Source organism: Lithobates pipiens, unplaced genomic scaffold (genome assembly GCF_037356315.1).
Source record: "Lithobates pipiens isolate NorthernLeopardFrog02 unplaced genomic scaffold, aLitPip1_a1.2 Scaffold_28, whole genome shotgun sequence".
Lineage (NCBI taxonomy): Eukaryota > Metazoa > Chordata > Amphibia > Anura > Ranidae > Lithobates > Lithobates pipiens.
In genome coordinates, this window is record NW_027507789.1 from 143640317 (window position 1) to 143658503 (window position 18187).

Sequence of the window (18187 nt, forward strand, 5' to 3'; positions counted from 1 at the left end):
ATAGGCGCCTCATCCATTGACATAAGGTATTCAGCCATAATATGAGAAAAGAACTGGAAAGACCACATAGTGTAAAACTGTATAAAGATGTTTATTAAAGTACTAGCCACTTAAACGACAAGCATTTATCTCAAAAAGTCTGGTCCCGGGAGTCAGGCGGTCAGCTTCCTAGTTGTGAGATTTATGGTGATGTCACGAGCGATGGCTTCGCCCCATTTTGTCACAACTGATGTCATCACGGGTGGGATCACTTTCACCTTTTTGGATTACTTTATTACCGTTTGTGCACTTGTATAAGACTCTTCTTTACTTGTATTTATGTCACTTTAATGTATATTGCTCTTAATAGCGTGGAACGTTCTAATGGTCCCATTCTAATTCTATATAGGTTTTGATGCTTTTTATCGTAATTAATTTTTTCTTTTTTCTCAGGTTCAAATGTTTGCAATCAAAGTAAAAACGTATCTGACTTGTCTTTTTTTTTCTCAGGAATTGCGTGAGCTGATCCAACTGCCGGGTACCCACTCTGTAAATGATCCTTCTGATTATCAGAATCTCACAGAATCCATAAAGGGTAAGCAGTAGACATGTGCATTCGTTTTCGTCCGAATGCATTTTCGTCCGAATTTCAGCTATTTTCGTTTTGTCAAACGATAACGAAAGCACAGAATCCGAAAAAACGAAAGATCCGACATAAATGCTTTATTTTCGTTTTCATTGTTACAACAGTTCGATAAAGAATAGGAGATTCGACGTGACTCTGACAATAACAATCTGTGTCTATAGAACCTGTGGTCGAATGTGCCTAACCTTCCCTCTATTAGTCCAAGATTATATAGAGAAAATATTCGACAATAGAGAAAAAAGATTTGACAGAGAGAAAAGATTCTGCAAGTTACTGTCCTAAAAAGTGTTTGGAGACCCGGGTCCTGCCCCAGGGGACATGTATCAATGCAAAAAAAAGTTTTAAAAACTGCAGTTTTTTCGGGAGCAGTGATTTTAATAATGATTAAAGTGAAACAATAAAAGTGTAATATTCCTTTAAATTTCTTGGGGGGGGGGGGGGTGTCTATAGTATGCCTGTGAAGGGGCGCATGCATCTGGTGCTTAGAACTGTCCCTGCACAAAGTGTCATTTATGCAGGAAAAAAAGTCATTTAAAATCACTCGCAGCTATTATGAATTGTCGGCTCCCTAATACAGAGAACACTCATTGTAAGTCATTGATGAAATAAATAAAAAAGAGTGGGGGTCCCCCAAATTCAATTACCAGGCCCTTCAGGTCTGGTATGGATATTAAGGGGAACCCTGCGTCAAATTTAAAAAAAAATTGACGTGGGGTCCCCCTAAAAATCCATACCAGACACTTTATCCGAGCACGCAACCTGGTAGGCCGCAGGAAAAGCGAGGGGGACGAGAGAGCGGCCCCCCTCCCTCCTGAACCATACCAGGCCACATGCCCTCAACATTGGGATGATGCTTTGGGGGTCTGTGACCCCTCAAAGCACCTTGTCCCCATGTTGATGAGAAGGGCCTCATCCCCACAACCCTGGCCGGTGGTTGTGGGGGTCTGCGGGCGGGGGGCTTATCAGAATCTGGAAGCCCCGTTTAACAAGGGGACCCCCAGATCCCAGCCCCCCCTGTTTGAAATGGTAAGGGGGTACAAAAGTACCCCTACCATTTCACAAAGAAAGTGTAAAAAAATTGTTTAATAAGACAAACACACTTTTCAATAAGTCCTTTATTAAAAATAAAAAAAAGATTCCAGCGGTGGTAATCCACTCTTGCTATCCAGCGACGGACGGTCCAGCGATGGCTCATCTGATCCAGTTCAGCGAATCCATCCATCTTCTGTCTCCACTGAGGAGACACTGCGGGGATTCCGGCAGCCTGACGTTTGTTATATGCGGAGGGCGGGGCCACCCGTCACCTGACCCCGCCCCCCCTCTGACGCAAGGGGAAACCCGGGGTTCCCCGCTATGTATGGGTGACCCCGCACCCCTCTGATGTAACACAGGCAGGTTTCCGTTACATCAGAGGGGGGCGGGGTCAACCATACGTCACGGGGAAGCCCGGGTTTACCCTTGTGTCAGAGGGGGGCGGGGTCAGGTGACGGGTGGCCCCGCCCTCCGCATATAACAAGCGTCAGACTGCCGGAATCCCCGCAGTGTCTCCTCAGTGGAGACAGAAGATGGATGGATTCGCTGAACTGGATCAGATGAACCATCGCTGGACCCCTGAGAGATGATCGTCCGTCGATGGATAGCAAGAGTGGATTACCACCGCTGGAATCTTTTTATTTTTAATAAAGGACTTTTTCAAAAGTGTGTTTGTCTTATTTAACTATTTTTTACACTTTCTTTGTGAAATGGTAAGGGTACTTTTGTACCCCCTTACCATTTCAAACAGGGGGGGGGGGCTGGGATCTGGGGGTCCCCTTGTTTTAAAGGGGGCTTCCAGATTCTGATAAGCCCCCCCTGCCCGCAGACCCCCACAGCCACCGGCCAGGGTTGTGGGGATGAGGCCCTTCTCTTCATCAACATGGGGACAAGGTGCTTTGAGGGGTCACAGACCCCCCAAAGCATCCTCCCAATGTTGAGGGCATGTGGCCTGGTACAGTTCAGGAGGGAGGGGGGGCCGCTCTCTCGTCCCCCCTCTTTTCCTGTGGCCTGCTAGGTTGCGTGCTCGGATAAAGGGTCTGGTATGGATTTTTAGGGGGACCCCACGTCAATTTTTTTTTTTATTTGACGCATGGTTCCCCTTAATATCCATACCAGACCTGAAGGGCCTGGTAATTGAATTTGGGGGACCCCCACGCTTTTGTTTTTATTTTTATTTTTTTATCAATGACTTTCAATGAGTGTTCTCTGTATTAGGGAGGCGACAATTCATAATAGCTGCGAGTGTTTTTAAAGGACTTTTTTTCCTGCATAAATGACACTTTGTGCAGGGACAGTTCTAAGCACCAGAAACATGCGCCCCCTCACAGGCATACTATAGACACCCCCCCCCCCCCCCTACGAAATTTAAAGGAATATTACACTTTTATTGTTTCACTTTAATCATTATTAAAATCACTGCTCCCGAAAAAACTGCAGTTTTTAAAACTTTTTTTTGCATTGATACATGTCCCCTGGGGCAGGACCCGGGTCCCCAAACACTTTTTAGGACAGTAACTTGCAAATTAGCCTTTAAAATTAGCACTTTAGATTTTGAACGTTGGAGTCCCATAGACTTTAATAGGGTTCTAAAGTCACACGAAGTATGCTATATACTAGCTCCATCGAATCTTCCTTATACATTCGACAGACACCATAAGCCTTCAAAAATTGCATTCGTCCGAAAATCCACATGAATTACGGTCGAATCTGTCTTTGAACGAAAAACGAAATAAATAACGAATTTCGGAAGTAACTAAATAAATAAATTTTTCGGACGAAAACAAAATTCCGAAACAAAATATTTTACTCTGCACGTGTCTAGTAAGCAGTATTGATCGACTAGGTATGCTGTCTGGTTATTTTACACTGTGTTTTGTTCTTCCCACCATAACTAAAATCACTCTGATCTACAAGCACCAAAAATGTGCATAAGGCAGAATGTCCTCCTTTCCACCCAGATCAAGTGACCTTCTCCGATGGTTCTGATCTGTCCAGCCTCCCTCTCATGCTCTACCGTTTGTGTGAGGCTCCCGGGTACTTGCATGGAGGCCAGTGCTTATATGTGACACTGTTTTGTGGGCTCTCATTCAGAGCTTTTCAGAGGATGAGGATACCAGAAACTGGGAATATAGTTGGCAGGAAAAGCTAATACGGTAGACTAAATCAAAATTTTAGCTTTTCAGCTAGATAAAAGGATGTGCCCTTGTATTCCAGTTCAGAATGTCCATGTTGTGTTGAAATGTGACTTTAAAGTAAATATACACTTTCTCCATCACTCATTGATGCTAAAGACTTTTACAGGAAAAGGGTGAACTTTGTAAGTACACTTTGATGTCATTGTCATGGTTGATGGTCACTGTGGGAGCGATTATAGCCACTAGGGGTTGGCCAGCAGTATTTCAGTACCAGCGGCGTGCAGTCAGGTGAGGCCATGAACATAGAAAAAATATATATATATTTTTTTCAAACAATTGAGGTTCGTAGCTCTACGACCTGGGTCACAGGTCATAATTTGGGGATCCTGCCACAAATGGTTCCGAAGATACAGGGCTCCATGGGCAGCCTGTCAGAAGTTACATACAGAGTGGCCAGTTTATATACAAGCTGACACACACCGTTTGCAGCAGACTGAGAGGACAACTTCTTGTCAGAGGCACGGAGCTCAATGGAGAGCTTGAAGATTTGGACCAATGGTAAAGCACCATTGGAACAAGTTGTCCAATAAAAATGCTACAGTGGAGGCTGTCCTCTCTGCAATGTCATAGAAGGGGACACATGTCTAAAGGACAAATAAAGCGGTAGTAAACCATGAAAAAAAAAAAAAAACAAGAAACTCGCCATTTCTTCCAGGATTGCTAGCTCCCGGAGAGTCCTCGGTTTCTGGTACGGGCCGCCGGACTTGCAGAGCGTATGCGCCGCTAACTTCAGCAGCTGCATGCAGGGTCAATATCTCCTAAACCATGCAGGTTTAGGAGATATTCTTTTTACCTACAGGTAAGCCTTATTATAGGCTTACCTGTAGGTAGAAATCACCAAGCGGGCACTACAACCACTTTAACTAAGAAGACAGCATGGGTTTTTGGGTTATAAGGAGTACCCGTAATCCCATGTTTTTCTCAGTTAAGAGAGAGAATGAGAATCTGCTGCTGCTGAAAAGGTACTGTTTTAACCACTTAAGCCCCGGACCAATTGTCAGCCTAAGGACCAGAGGTCTTTTTACAATTTTGCACTGCTTTAACTGGTAATTGCGCGGTCATGCAATGTTGTACCCAAACGGAATTTGCGTCTTTTTCTTCCCACAAATAGAGATTTCTTTTGATGGTATTTGATTGCCTCTGCGATATTTATTTTTTACAATATAAAAGGAAAGACTGAAAATTTTGGGAAAAAAGATATTTTCTACTTTTTGTTATAAGAAAAATCGAATAAACTAAATTTTAGTCATACATTTAGGCCAAAATGTATTCAGCCACATGTCTTTAGTAAAAAAAAAAAAAAAAAATGTCAATAAGCTTATATTGGTGTGCGCAAAAGTTATAGCGTCTACAAACTAGAGTACATTTTCTGGAATTTACACAGCTTTTAATTTATGACTGCCTATCTAATTTCTTGGTGCTAAAATGGCAGGGCAGTACAACCCCCCCCCCCCCCCAAATGACCCCATTTTGGAAAGTAGACACCCCAAGGAAATTCCTGAGGGGCATGTTGAGCCCATTTTTTTGTCCCAAGTGATTGAATAATGACACACACAAAAAAAAGTTTACAAAAAGTTGTCACTAAATGATATATTGCTCACACATGCCATAGTTATATGTGGAATTGCACCCCAAAATATATTCTGCTGCTTCTCCTGAGTACGGGGATACCACATATGTGGGACTTTTTGGGAGCCTAGCCACGTACGGCACCCCGAAAACCAATCACTGCCTTCAGGATTTCTAAGGGTGCAAATTTTTGATTTCACTCCTCACTACCTATCAGTTTCGAGGGCCATAAAATGCCAAAATAGCACAAAATCCCCCAAAATGACCCCATTTTGGAAAGTAGACACCCCAAGCTATTTACTGAGAGGCATGTTGAGTCCATGAAATATTTTATATTTTGCCACAAGTTGCAGGAATATTACAAACTTTTTTTTATTGCTTACACATGCTATGGGCATATGTGAAATTACACCCCAAAATAAATTCTGCTGCTTCTCCCGAGTACGGGGATACCACATGTGGGGGACTTTTTGGGAGCCTAGACACGTACGGGACCCCGAAAACCAAGCACTGCCTTCCAGATTTAAATATAAAACGCTACCAAAAAAAAACTGTTAGCGATCGCAGGGATCAGGCCTGACTCTGCGATCGCTGCAGTTATGTGTTTAGTGTTTTGTAAGTGACAGTGATCGATCGATACTGCACTTGGGTGGGCAAAACGCAGGTGCTAGCAGGTATCAGGGCTGACCCCGCTAACAATGCATTTTTTTGGAACCCTAAACTGCTGGGGACGCTAGTATAGATCAGATATTGATCTGTTCAGATACTATACCACTACGGGAGGTGTATGCTTTGCGCGTGGGTGTTAGCGGTACTGGCATTAACCTAGCGCTGCCTGGGGCGACGCAGACCATGACCCTAAAACCTAATTGATATCACCCACCGGGGGATCAGGGGGTTAAACCTTTATTGGCTAATAAATGGTGGGTGCCCTGATGCTATAAAAAGCAAACTAGTCACGCGTAACACTTGTACGGTGATCACTGGTGAAAGGGTTAACTAGGGGCAATCAGTGGGTTAAAATCTTTATTGGGTAGTATATGGGGGTCCCTGACGCTATATAAAAACCTGACGGGGAACCTAAATAACTAAACTGTCTAACCAGCGTCACCAGTGACACTTATACGGTGATCGCTGGTGAAAGGGTTAACTCTAGGGGCAATCAGGGGGTTAAAACCTTTATTGGGTAGTATATGGGGGTACCTAATGCTATAAAAACCTGGCGGTGAACCTAAAAAAATAACTAGCTACCTAGCGGCACCACACCAGTGACACTAATGCAGCAATCAGAAAAACGATTGCTTAGTGACACTGGCAAAAGGGGGTGAAAGGGTTAACTCTAGGGGCAATCGGGGGGGTTAAACCTTTATTGGGGGGGTAGGGGGCTACCCTGGACCTAACACTAACTGCCCTGACACTTCACTGCCAGTTGTGACAGTAATCAGTAAATAAATGATGATGTAGTGTTGGTGCACACTTACTATGCCCTCTCCTCGCAGTCCGGTCAAAAAGACCGCCCCGAGGAGAGTGACATCACTTCCTCCCTGCCTGTGTTTACACTACATTCGCCAGGAGAGATCGAGAGGGGATCGCCAGAAACCAACGGCCATCCCCTCATTCCGGATCGCTCCTGAAGTGAAACGGACCACCGCAGCCAGCGGGAGGGGGTCCGATAGGACCCCCAACCCGCTGGAAGGCAAGCATGTACGGGTACGTGCTTGTGCCCGTACATGCCATTCTGCCAACGTAGAATTACATGCGGCAGTCCTTAAGTGCTTAATCAAGACAAGTAATATATTATCCTATGGTATAACATAAGGCCTCTTGCACACAGGGCGTTAGAAAGAACAAACTGAAAAGCTAGTACAGATGCCAGGAAAAAGCAGCTGTAAAAACGTGCTTTCAGTAGCTTTTTACATTGGCGTTAATGCACGGTTAGCCACGCTAGCTCTTAGCAACATTTTGCTGTCTCCGTTCAAAATCAATGGTTCTCTATGAGAACCCATTGATTTGAATAGAAGTCGCACCACGATGATCTGACTTCTGGTGTGGCTTATGCACTGAGGATCTTGATGTGGAACCCTCGCAAAAATTAAAAAACAAAAATTACCAGACCCTTTTGGCTTTGGTGCAGGGTTACTAAATACCTTATTCCCACGTTGATGGGAACAAGAGCCTCTTCCTGACAGCCCTAACTAGTGGTTGTCGGGGTCTGCTGGTGGGGGCTTATCAGAATCTGGATGTCCCCTTTAACAAGGGGACTCCCAGATGCCGGCCCCCCACCCTATGCGAAGGACTATGGGGTACCCATTCACCCAAAAAGTGTCAAAAATGTAAAATGGTAGACAGGTTTTTGATAAAGTAATTTATTAAAGCAGCTCCGTAGTCTCTTCTCCCTCCGTTACATAGTTGCATAGTAGGATACATAGTAGGTGAGGTTGAAAAAAGGCACAAGTCCATCAAGTCCAACCTATGTGTGTGATTATATGTTAGTATTGCATTGTATATCCCTGTATGTTGCGGTCATTCAGGTGCTTATCTAATCGTTTTTTCTTCTCCCTTCCATTGACTACTTCTCCCTCCATCTACGGGGCGGTGACATCACAGGGGGCGGGCCTCTGGAACTCTAGTCAGAAAATTTAAGTGGCTCTAAAGATGTAAGGTTTTTTTTTCTCACCTTAATGCATTCTCTGCATTAGGGAACAAAACCTGCATACAGCGCCCGCTCCCCCCCTTATACTTGCCCGAGCGTGATGCATCAATGTGCACGAGAGCTGAGGCTCTCTCAGCCCTCTCCCTCCCCATTGTACCAATAATACATTTTATTTATAGTGCCCTTTTCATCAAAAGAGCTCATAGTGCTACAGGTTAAAACAAAAAAAGAAAATTGAGCAATTTATACGATGAAACAAACATCTTAAGGGAACAAAAAGCTTTGCTGAAAAGAATTGTCTTAAGACCTTTTTTAAAATGGTCAGTAGATTAAGGAGCCCTCAAGGTGTCAGGTAGGGCATTCCACAGGCACGGGGCAGCTGCACAAAAGGCCCTGTCTCCAATTGTCCTGAGTCTAGTTGTCTCAGACACAGCAGCGTTGACCATTGACTCTTGCTGCTGGTAATGACAGATGGGGTGGCGGGGATGGGCCACTCTCTGTGTGTCTTAGACTCAGAGGTAGCTCTGGAGCAAGCACGCTCAAGTGCCCCATGGCAGGTAGCTTGCTTTAACCACCTCCCGCCCGCCCTATAGCCAAATGACGGCCGTAGAGCAAGCGAGTTCCTTCGACTGGACGTCCTTGTGTTTACTTCCGCAATGCGCGCCGCCGGGGGCGCGCATCACGGAAGTTTCGTATTCGCCGTGTCTCCCGGAGACAGGCAAACATAGATCGCCGTGAACGGCCAATCAAAGCGGCCGTTCACAGCGCGATCGCAGCTGCCAATGGGAGATGATCTCAAATGTAAACATATGAGATCATCTCCCATTGCCGTGTCTCTCCCTCCTCACACAGAGACAGCGTGTGAGGAGAGAGAGGATCTGTGAGTCAGCCCCAGTGCCATCTGTCAGCCCCAGTGCCACCTGCCAGCGCCATCCGTCAGCCCCAGTGCCACGTGCCAGTGCCACCTGCCAGTGCCACCTGCCAGCCCCAGTGCCACCTGCCAGCCCCAGTGCCACCTGCCAGCCCCAGTGCCGTCAGCCCCAGTGCCACCTGCCAGCCGCAGTGCCATCTGCCAGCCCCATTTGCCAGAGCAATTAGCCAGAGCAAATAGCCAGCGCCATCTGCCTCCAGCGCCATTTGTCAGTGCCACGTGTCGTCAGTGCCACGTGGGGTCACTTTGTGGGCATTTCCATTGTCCTGGTGCTCCAGGGCCTTCAAAACTGTAATAGGTGGTTGAGAAATAAGATGTGTAATTTATGCTCCTAGAACGCCTGATGGTGCTATTTCAATATTGGGCCTCTGTATGTGGCCAGGCTGTGTAAAAGTCTCACACATTTGGTATCGTTATACTCAGGAGGAGTAGTAGAATGTATTTTGGGGTGTCATTTTTGCTATGTACATGCCATGTGAGAGAAATAACCTATTACATTGAAAATTTTGTGAGAAAAAAAAAAATCTTCATTTTGCAAAGAATTGTGGGAAAAAGATGACAACATCAAAAACCTCACCATGCATCTTAGTAAATACCTTGGAATGTCTACTTTTAAAAAAAGGGGTCATTTGGGGGGTATTTGTACTTTCCTGACTTGTTCGGGTCGCAAGAAATGGACTATCTGTCCACCAGTACATCAGGTGTGATCCATTTTTTATGATTCGCACCACAGCTTGTAGACTCTCTAACTTTCACAAAGACCAAATAATATCCACTAATTTTGGGTTATTTTTACCAAAGATATGTAGCAGTATAAACTGTGGCCAAAATTTATGGGAAAAAAATTATAATTTGTAAAATTTTCCCACAGAAACAAAGAAATATGCGTTTTTTTTCAAAATTTTCGGTCTTTTTCATTTATAGCGCAAAAAATAAAAACCCCAGAGGTGATCAAATACCACCAAAAGAAAGCTCTATTTGTGGGAAAAAAAGGACACAAAATTCATTTGGGTACAGTGTTGCATGACTGAGTAATTGTCATTCAAAGTGTGAGAGCACCAAAAGCTGAAAATTGGTCTGGTCAGGAAGGGTGTTTAAGTGCCCAGTAAGCAAGTGGTTAAGGGCACTCAGTGTGGGGGGGGGGGGGGGGGGAAAGGAGGAGGATCTGAGCTGCTCTGTGCAAAACCATTGCACAGAGCAGGTAAGTACATCATGTTTATTTTGTATATAAAAAAAAATCATGCCTTTACTATCACTTTAATTCTTGATCACGTCATGTTGTCCCCTCTTGCAGGTATAGCTGTGTAAATGTAAAACATTAAAAAGAAGTGTCTCTACTATATACAAATCCTGTAATACACTCTCACTCTGCACTGTACTTTAAAATCAGAGCCAAGAGATGCTGATCAGCTGCCTGCTTTAAGATTTACTGTTGCTGAAGATGGAAGGAAGCTTATCTTATCTCCCTGATATTCTTTCCTTTCTCCCTCATCTTCAGCCTGTGAACTTCAGCACTTGAAAGCTCCTGTCAGCCTTTCTTTCTTAAGCTGGGTACACACACTCCAATTATTTTTTTCAACCAGCGGGTTGAAAAAAAAAAAAAAAGACCGATCAGAAAAAATTGAAAAAAAAACAGTAATGTGTGATGCAGCGATGTCTCCCGCTGACACATTGTATTCTGACTCATCACCCCCAACCAGAATACACTGATCAGCACTCGTATCCATGTATAGACTGCCTACTGTAAAACAGACCAAGTTATACATGGACCAAAAGTCAGTGAAGGCTGAAAATGTACATTTTTTTTTTTAATTGAAGTTGGTGTCAGAGGGAGAGTTTCCAATAAGGAAATGACTGCTCTGAGATTCAACAAAATGGCGGCCTCCAGCATGAAGAAACCAAAGCAGATGCTGGAGGCAATTTATTATTTTTTGCAATTCTATTTTTTATTTTTAATGTTTTTTACATTATTAATATACACAGTAAAACTTTGGATTGAGAGTAACTTGGTTTGAGAGCATTTTGCAAGACGACCACATTATTATTTTTTTTAATACGTTTTGACGTGATAAACAAGCGATGGCTTGATATACAAGTAGCATCAAGTCACAACTGAGTATACAGTGCCTTGAAAAAGTATTCATACAGCTGGAAATTTTCCACATGTTACACCCGAAAACGTAAATGTATTTTATTGGGATTTTATGTGATAGATCAACACAAAGTGGCACATAATTGTGAAGTGGAAGGAAAATGATAAATGATTTTCAATTTTTATTTACAAATATGTGAAAAGTGTGGCGTGCATTTATATTCAGCCCCCTTTACTCTGATAACTAACCCATAACTAAAATCTAGTGGAACCAATTGTCAGAAGTTACGTAATTAGTAAATGGAGTCCTCCTGTGTGTAATTTTATCTCCATATAAATACAGCTGTTCTGTAATGCCCTCAGAGCTTTGTTGGAGAACCTTAGTGAGCAAACGGCATCCGGAAGGCCAAGGAACACACCAGAAAGGTCAGGGATAAAGTTGCGGAGAAGTTTAAATTACGGGGCATTGTACAATCCATCATCCAAAAATGGAGAGTATGGCACAACTGTAAACCTACGAAGCTTCGACTATCTAAACTGACAGGCCGGGCAAGGAGAACATTAATCAGAGAAGCTGTAGCTCCTGCTGAATTTTGCTTCAATCTGCTTGTGGAGGCTGCCATTTGTGGATGGACGTTTGATGGTTACACAACCTATGACATTGCTTTAATGTTTTTATAAGGACTTCAGTATAAATGGTAGTGGAACAAATCATCCGAGTTTCCATTATTTCTTATGGGGAAATTCGCTTTGATATACGAGTCCTTTGGATTACAAGCATTTTTCTGGAACTAATTATGCTCACAATCCAAGGTTTTAATATAAAAAATAAATTTTGATATATAATCTCAGTGAGTACACCCCTCACATTTTTTGTAAATATTTTATTCTATCTTTTCATGTGACAACACTGAAGAAATGATACTTTGCTACAATGTAAAGTAGTGCATTTACAGCTTGTATAACAGTGTAAATTTGCTGTCCCCTCAAAATAACTCAACGCACGGCCATTAATGTCTAAACTGCTGGCAACAAAAGTGAGTACACCCCTAAGTGAAAATATCCAAATTGGTCAAAACCATACAGCGGTTTAACAGGACAGGTTCCGCTCAGAACAGGCCTCGCCATGGTCGACCAAAGAAGTTGAGTGCATGTGCTCAGCATCCTATCCAGCGGTTGTGGAAATAGATGTATGAGTGTTGCCAGCATTGTTGCAGAGGTTGAAGAGGTGTGGTGTGGTCAGCCTGTCAGTGCTCAGACCATACACCGCACACTGCATCAAATTGATCTGCATGGCTGTCGTCCCAGAAGGAAGCCTCTTCTAAAGATGATGCACAAGAAGGCCCGCAAACCGTTTGCTGAAGACAAGCAGACTATTGACATGGATTACTGGAACCATATCCTGTGGTTGATGAGACCAAGATAAACGTATTTGGTTCAGATGGCATTAAGCGTGTGTGGGGGCAGCCAGGTGAGGACTACAAAGACAAGTGTGTCTTGCCTACAATCAAGCATGGTGGTGGAAGTATCGCGGTCTGGGGCTACATGAGTGCTGCCGGCACTGGGGAGCTAAAGTTCATTAAGGGAACCATGAATGCCAACATGTACTGTGACATACCTAAGCAAATTTTGTCCCCCCCCCCCCCCCTTTCAGAGACTGGGCCTTGCTAAAGAAGCTGAGAGTAAAGATGGACTGGCCAAGTATGTCTCCAGACCTAAACCCTATTGAGTATCTGTGGTATATCCTCAAACGGAAGGTGGAGAAGCGCAAGGTCTCTAACATCCATCAGCTCCGTGATGTCATCATGGAGGAGTGGAAGAGGACTCCAGTGTCAACCTGTGAAGCTCTGGTGAACTCCATGTCCAAGAGGGTTAAGGCAGTGCTGGAAAATAATGGTAGCCACACAAAATATTGACACTTTGGGCCCAATTTGGACATTTTCACGTACGGGTGTACTCACTTTTGTTGCCAGCGGTTTAGACATTAATGGCCGTGTGTTGAGGTATTTTGAGGGGACAGCAAATTTACACTGCTATACACGCTGTACACTCACTACTTTACATTGTAGCAAAGTGTCATTTCTTCAGCGTTGTCACATGAAAAGATATAATACTTTTTTTTTTTTTTTTACCAGTAGAAGTGACATACGTCGCCTCAGCCCTGTGGGACGGAAGTCCCAAAGAAAATGGAAGAAAAATGTATAAAAAGAAATCCAAAAACGAGGTGGGTGGGGTGTGGTTTCATTTTTGAAGCAGTTACATTTTTGCCTGGAGCTCCGCTTTAATATCCCTTAACACTTGTTTAGTGTCTTTTAGAAAGGATAGTGTACTAGCCACAGGAGGCCGGAGGAACAAATTAATATATTCTCCAGTATTTCAATTCATCCTAAAGGTGTTAAAAAGGGTTGATGTTAGGTTCTGTAAAAGCCACTAGAATTCCTTCACACCATAGTTGCCGATCTAGGTCTTTATGGAAAATCAGTATCTGATCCCAAGGACTTTGATTGGCAAATGAGTGTTTATCGCTTAGTAGAGGCTGTTAAATTGATGACAATAACCACATATGGTGAGCTTTATCTCTGCTGCATCATGTCCTGCTAACATTCTATACCTGTTAATGTTGCCTAACTTAGATCTTCCTCGGCCCAGAAAACGACTTACGGAACTGCTAATGAAGACTGTATTGGAGAAACCTGGAGGAAAAGAGGCTATCCGAAAATCCCAAAGTGATCAAGAATGGGGCCTGCGCTTCCTCAGGAGTCCTGTGGCTGTTTTGCCTAGTGAAGATGGAAAAAAAGCTGCTGGTATTAGGCTGTCTGTCACAAGACTTGAGGTATGGACAATTACTTTAATGTAGTCTTGTGTTCAAACTATTGTAAAGTGCCTTTATGTAGGGGCTTGTTCACATGGGCACAGGATTCAGTCCAGATTAATGACGGCTGACAGACATTGCAGCTGTACACGTATCTGAGTGGTTACACACATAAAGGGAAGACAAGCAGTCCTCTACATGTGCCGTCTGTGTCCAGGACTACTAAGTGTGTTTAGGTAAGCAAAGTGCTTGCCTTCCGCAGCTCCTGTCTCTGGCACAAGCAGCCTATAATACTACTACTTTGAACACAGACCAAAGCCTTATTTTCATTATAAGTAGAGAATGCTTATTGTGTCAGTTTTTTTTTTTTTTGTTAGCTGTGTTCCTGTTGGGGGGGGTCCCTGTTCTGGTGTCCACGTTTCCACACAGAGGCAGGGGGTCACACCCCAGAAGAGACAGCCATAGATGCACTTTTTTTTTTTAATACTTTTTCTTCTCTTCATACTGCCCCCTGGCTTATCTGCCTGACTCCAGGTATGTGGCTTTCCCTGATGCCTGCTGGAACCTATGGAGTCCCACCAAAGTCTCCACTACTTGTACACTCCCGTTTTTAGAACTTCAATCTAACAGCCATTCCCAGTGACACGCACAAACACACATAGAATGGGAGGGACTGAGAGCCAAAGCTACACCTCGCTCTTCCTTCACAGAGGTGATTGCCAGCAGCTTCTGAGTCAGCGTGACGTTGACTCTGTCCCTCTCAGGGATGACTGCACATAAAGGGTTAAATCATATTTTCGGATAAAATGAAAAGGTTAACACCCCCCCCCCAGTCCTCACTCCCTACTGTAGTTGCCTCCATGGGTGATTACCTGTCAGTGCCCACGCAGCCAGTGCAGCAGTCTGGGGTTTGAAATCCCCGCTCTTCTCAGGACGAATCAGGGATGTGATTAGTCAGTGCTGGCACAGAGAATTGCTCTCGTGCCCTGCAGAAAAAAAAGGGAGAAGAGTGGGGGCTTTCAAGTCCTCGGACCGCTACACCAGCTATGTCAGCACTGACAGCTCATCACCTACAAAAGCAAGTACAATGGGGACTAGGTGGGTTGTGGTAATTTACCTTTTTTTATTTTATTTTTTTCTTTCCCTGAAAAGGTGAACTTGCACTTTAACCACTTATGAACCACCTGCCGTCATTATACGTCAGCAATTTGAAGAGGGATATTGTTATGGCAGCAGCAAGCTACCATAACCCCAGTATCCTCTTCAATGAGCGGTCCACTTTTAGATAAAAGTGATCTCTGCGGATTAGCAGCAAGATCACTTTTATTGGTGGCAGGAGAGGGCCTCCTCCTGCCACGCTCCGGTGCCCTCCACCGCTTACCAGAGCCACCAGCAGCAGCGGAGGCATTCGTGTCCACTCCCGTGTGTTATGGAGCTGAGTGAGGGGAAGACTGCTCCATACCATTGGGGGGCAGAGGTGAAGACAAAATGTCACTTCCACCCATAGCTCTTTAAAGAAACTTTTATTTATTTTTATATTTATTATATTTTGTTAAATCAGCAAATCCTGTGGCAGGGATAAGGTAAGGGAAGAAACTTGAACTAAAAAGTCCACCTATGATTTCTTCTTTAAGGGAAAAAATGTTGTCATGCCTTAATTCTCCACTAGAGGGAGTATATGCACATACCTTAATCTGTTGTCTTCACTGCTCAGTGTCAGTCTGTGTGTGGCCGCAGCAGTGTGTACAGGGGTATTTCTCTCGGGTAAGATCTGCCGATGCTTTTTTTTTCTCTCCCCCTGAAGGGACCATAGAGTTAGGGAAACATCAGCGGTATACCCCCTTGTAATAACATTGGCGGTTTTTGACTCCTTGAATGCCAGCCAGCTGCCTCCTATTTTTTTTTTTTTCTTGGAAAAAAAAAAGTTTTTTTGGGCAAATCACGGCCATTTTACTCGCCGTCAGCGCTCACACACTTCCCTGTTGAAAGAGGAAGGGTGGGCTGTGTTATCAAGCAGGGGGTGTGGTTAAATGTCGTCAGACGCAGGCCACACGTGGAGGAAATAATTTAAGCTACACAGGCTGAGCTGCAGTCTGGCAGTGGAGGGACAGAGCAGAGTGGTTGCTGGTCAGGTTTGGTGACACGGGTATCTCCCTTTTGTTGACAACATTGTACTTTATAGCTAGGATTAATAGCAGTTATTGTACTGTACTATAGCCGAGCAAGTGAAACATTCTTTTGCTGGTAGTGCCTCTGCTTTGTGCTGTAAGCTATGAGTGACAAAGGGACAAGGAACTCCTCTAAGGGGTTAATGGTATACAATAAACTAAAAACCCTACCAAAATGTTCGTCTTCCTCCCCTGAGAGGTAAAAAAATAAATACGGGCAGTCAGGTGAGCCGTCAAGGGTAGAACACTTCTGTCCCTGTGTATTTCATACAAACAGGTTTTTCTTCTACCATTTAAAAGATGATTGCTATGATGTCTCTCCATAGTAGGACTAAACATAGCAGATTCTCATCTAGTCCTCTGGGGCCTTTTGTTGAGGTGCAGGAGGCTGGGGATCAGGTAGATCTTCCCAAATATTGGAAGATACTTATTTTTCCTCTTCGGAGCATCCTAACAGGGAGGGAGTAGCCACACAAGTCGGGTGTTTGTCTACTCCCTTACGTAACCCTTTTGTTGCCTGTAGCACTGGAGGTATCTACCTCTAGTAGGGTTCATGTGAACCTCCCCCCACCTGGGGATGTTTTTCCTATTCATGCATAGCTATATTCTTCTTAATGGGAACATTTCTATGAAAGAAATGGGGGCTTCCAGCTATTAATGCTGCAATCACCTCATGTGAGTCTCACATGTCCAGTGGATAATGCACTGATGTTAAAGGATCCAGCAAGTTAAGGTTAGATTTTCCTTTTAAAGATGAGATGTCTTTGCATTTCTGGCTGCAATTGGCGGCAGTCTTTATGCAAGAGTGTCTGTCTCCTCAAAGAATGCTCCTAAGGTTCCAGAGAAAAAGGAAAGGAGAGAAGAGAATTGGCACTTGAACATCCGATCCTTTCATAATTCGATCGGCTGTGTCCATCCTTCAAGGGGGGGGAATTGCATATCTCCATGTGCCAAAGTTTCCTGCTTACTAGAAATTTCTGTGGTTTGAAATATAAACTTTTTTTCAATGATGGCACTGCCATCCGGCTTAGCCACAGCACTACAAGTGTTTTGAAAGATTCTGGCACCTCCTTTAGCCAGGTTAAGGGCTCAAGGCATAACGGTCCTAGCCTATTAAAAGGATCTACTTTTAATAGATCATTCAGTCTCAGGTCTAAAAACAGAGTCTGATCTCAGCTGTAGATGGCTGAAATCTCTAGGTTGGATTTTCAGCCTAGGAAGATTCTCCTTAAAACCATCAAGGTTACTTGGGGACTGGTTATAGATACCATACAGAAGAAGGTATTCTTACCCCAGACATGAATCTGTTCCATTGTATGACTAATTCAACTTATCAGGATAAAGAAAAATTCCTTCATTCAGCTGCAGGAGATTTTTAGGGGAAATGGTGGCCTCCTTCAGGGGACCCTCCCTTACGCACAGTTTTATTCAAAGACTGATTCAAGATACCATCCTGTCGGTCTGGAATAAAGAGGATTCAGGCCTTTTTTGTTTCCAATACGCTTGGCTCCCAACATAGGGGAGAGCCTAAATTGGTGGTATACTGCAAGGTGTTAACAGATGCCAGCCTTCTAGGCTGGGGAGCAGCCCTAGAAGAAGATTCTGTCCAGCGGAGATGGTCCAGGTTAGAGGACCTTGCCTATCAACTTTGTTGGAAGTTTCAGCCAGTACATCTGGTCATGGAATCTTGGCAGTCAGATTACGAGACTGTCCTGACAGGACTCAGTCTGACAGAGCCACTGCGGTGGCATACATCGATCACCAGGGGAGGCACAAGAAGACGTGCAGCTCAAAAATTAGGTGAATAATGTTCTAGCTTTGGCAGAACGCAACACTCCTTGCCTATCTGCAATTTTAATATTTCAGGCGTACTACTTGAGACGCCAACAATTATTTCCATGAGAATGATCTCTTCACCCAGACATCTTCCTAGCAATATGTCAGATGGGGTACTCCAGACATGGACCTATTTGCGTCCAGATTCCTTAATAAGGTTGACAACCTTATGTCCAACAAGGGGTCCGCTAGCAAACAGATGCCTTCGTTTTCCCAGGGGAGGATCGGTTATTACTGATCTCTGCATCCCCTCTAGCTCTGCTACTTCCGC

General features: G+C 44.1%; 1 protein-coding gene across 2 annotated transcripts in view; it reads left to right on the top strand.

Moving 5' to 3' along the window:
• The window catches only part of FDXR (ferredoxin reductase), a 137103-nt gene that overhangs the window by 66401 nt on the left and 52515 nt on the right, over positions 1–18187 (top strand). For both annotated transcript variants that reach the window (XM_077459634.1, XM_077459633.1), the window contains exons 8-9: positions 490–574; positions 13734–13933. In XM_077459634.1, the coding sequence (XP_077315760.1) occupies positions 490–574; positions 13734–13933 (285 nt within the window). The remainder of the gene's footprint in view (positions 1–489; positions 575–13733; positions 13934–18187) is intronic.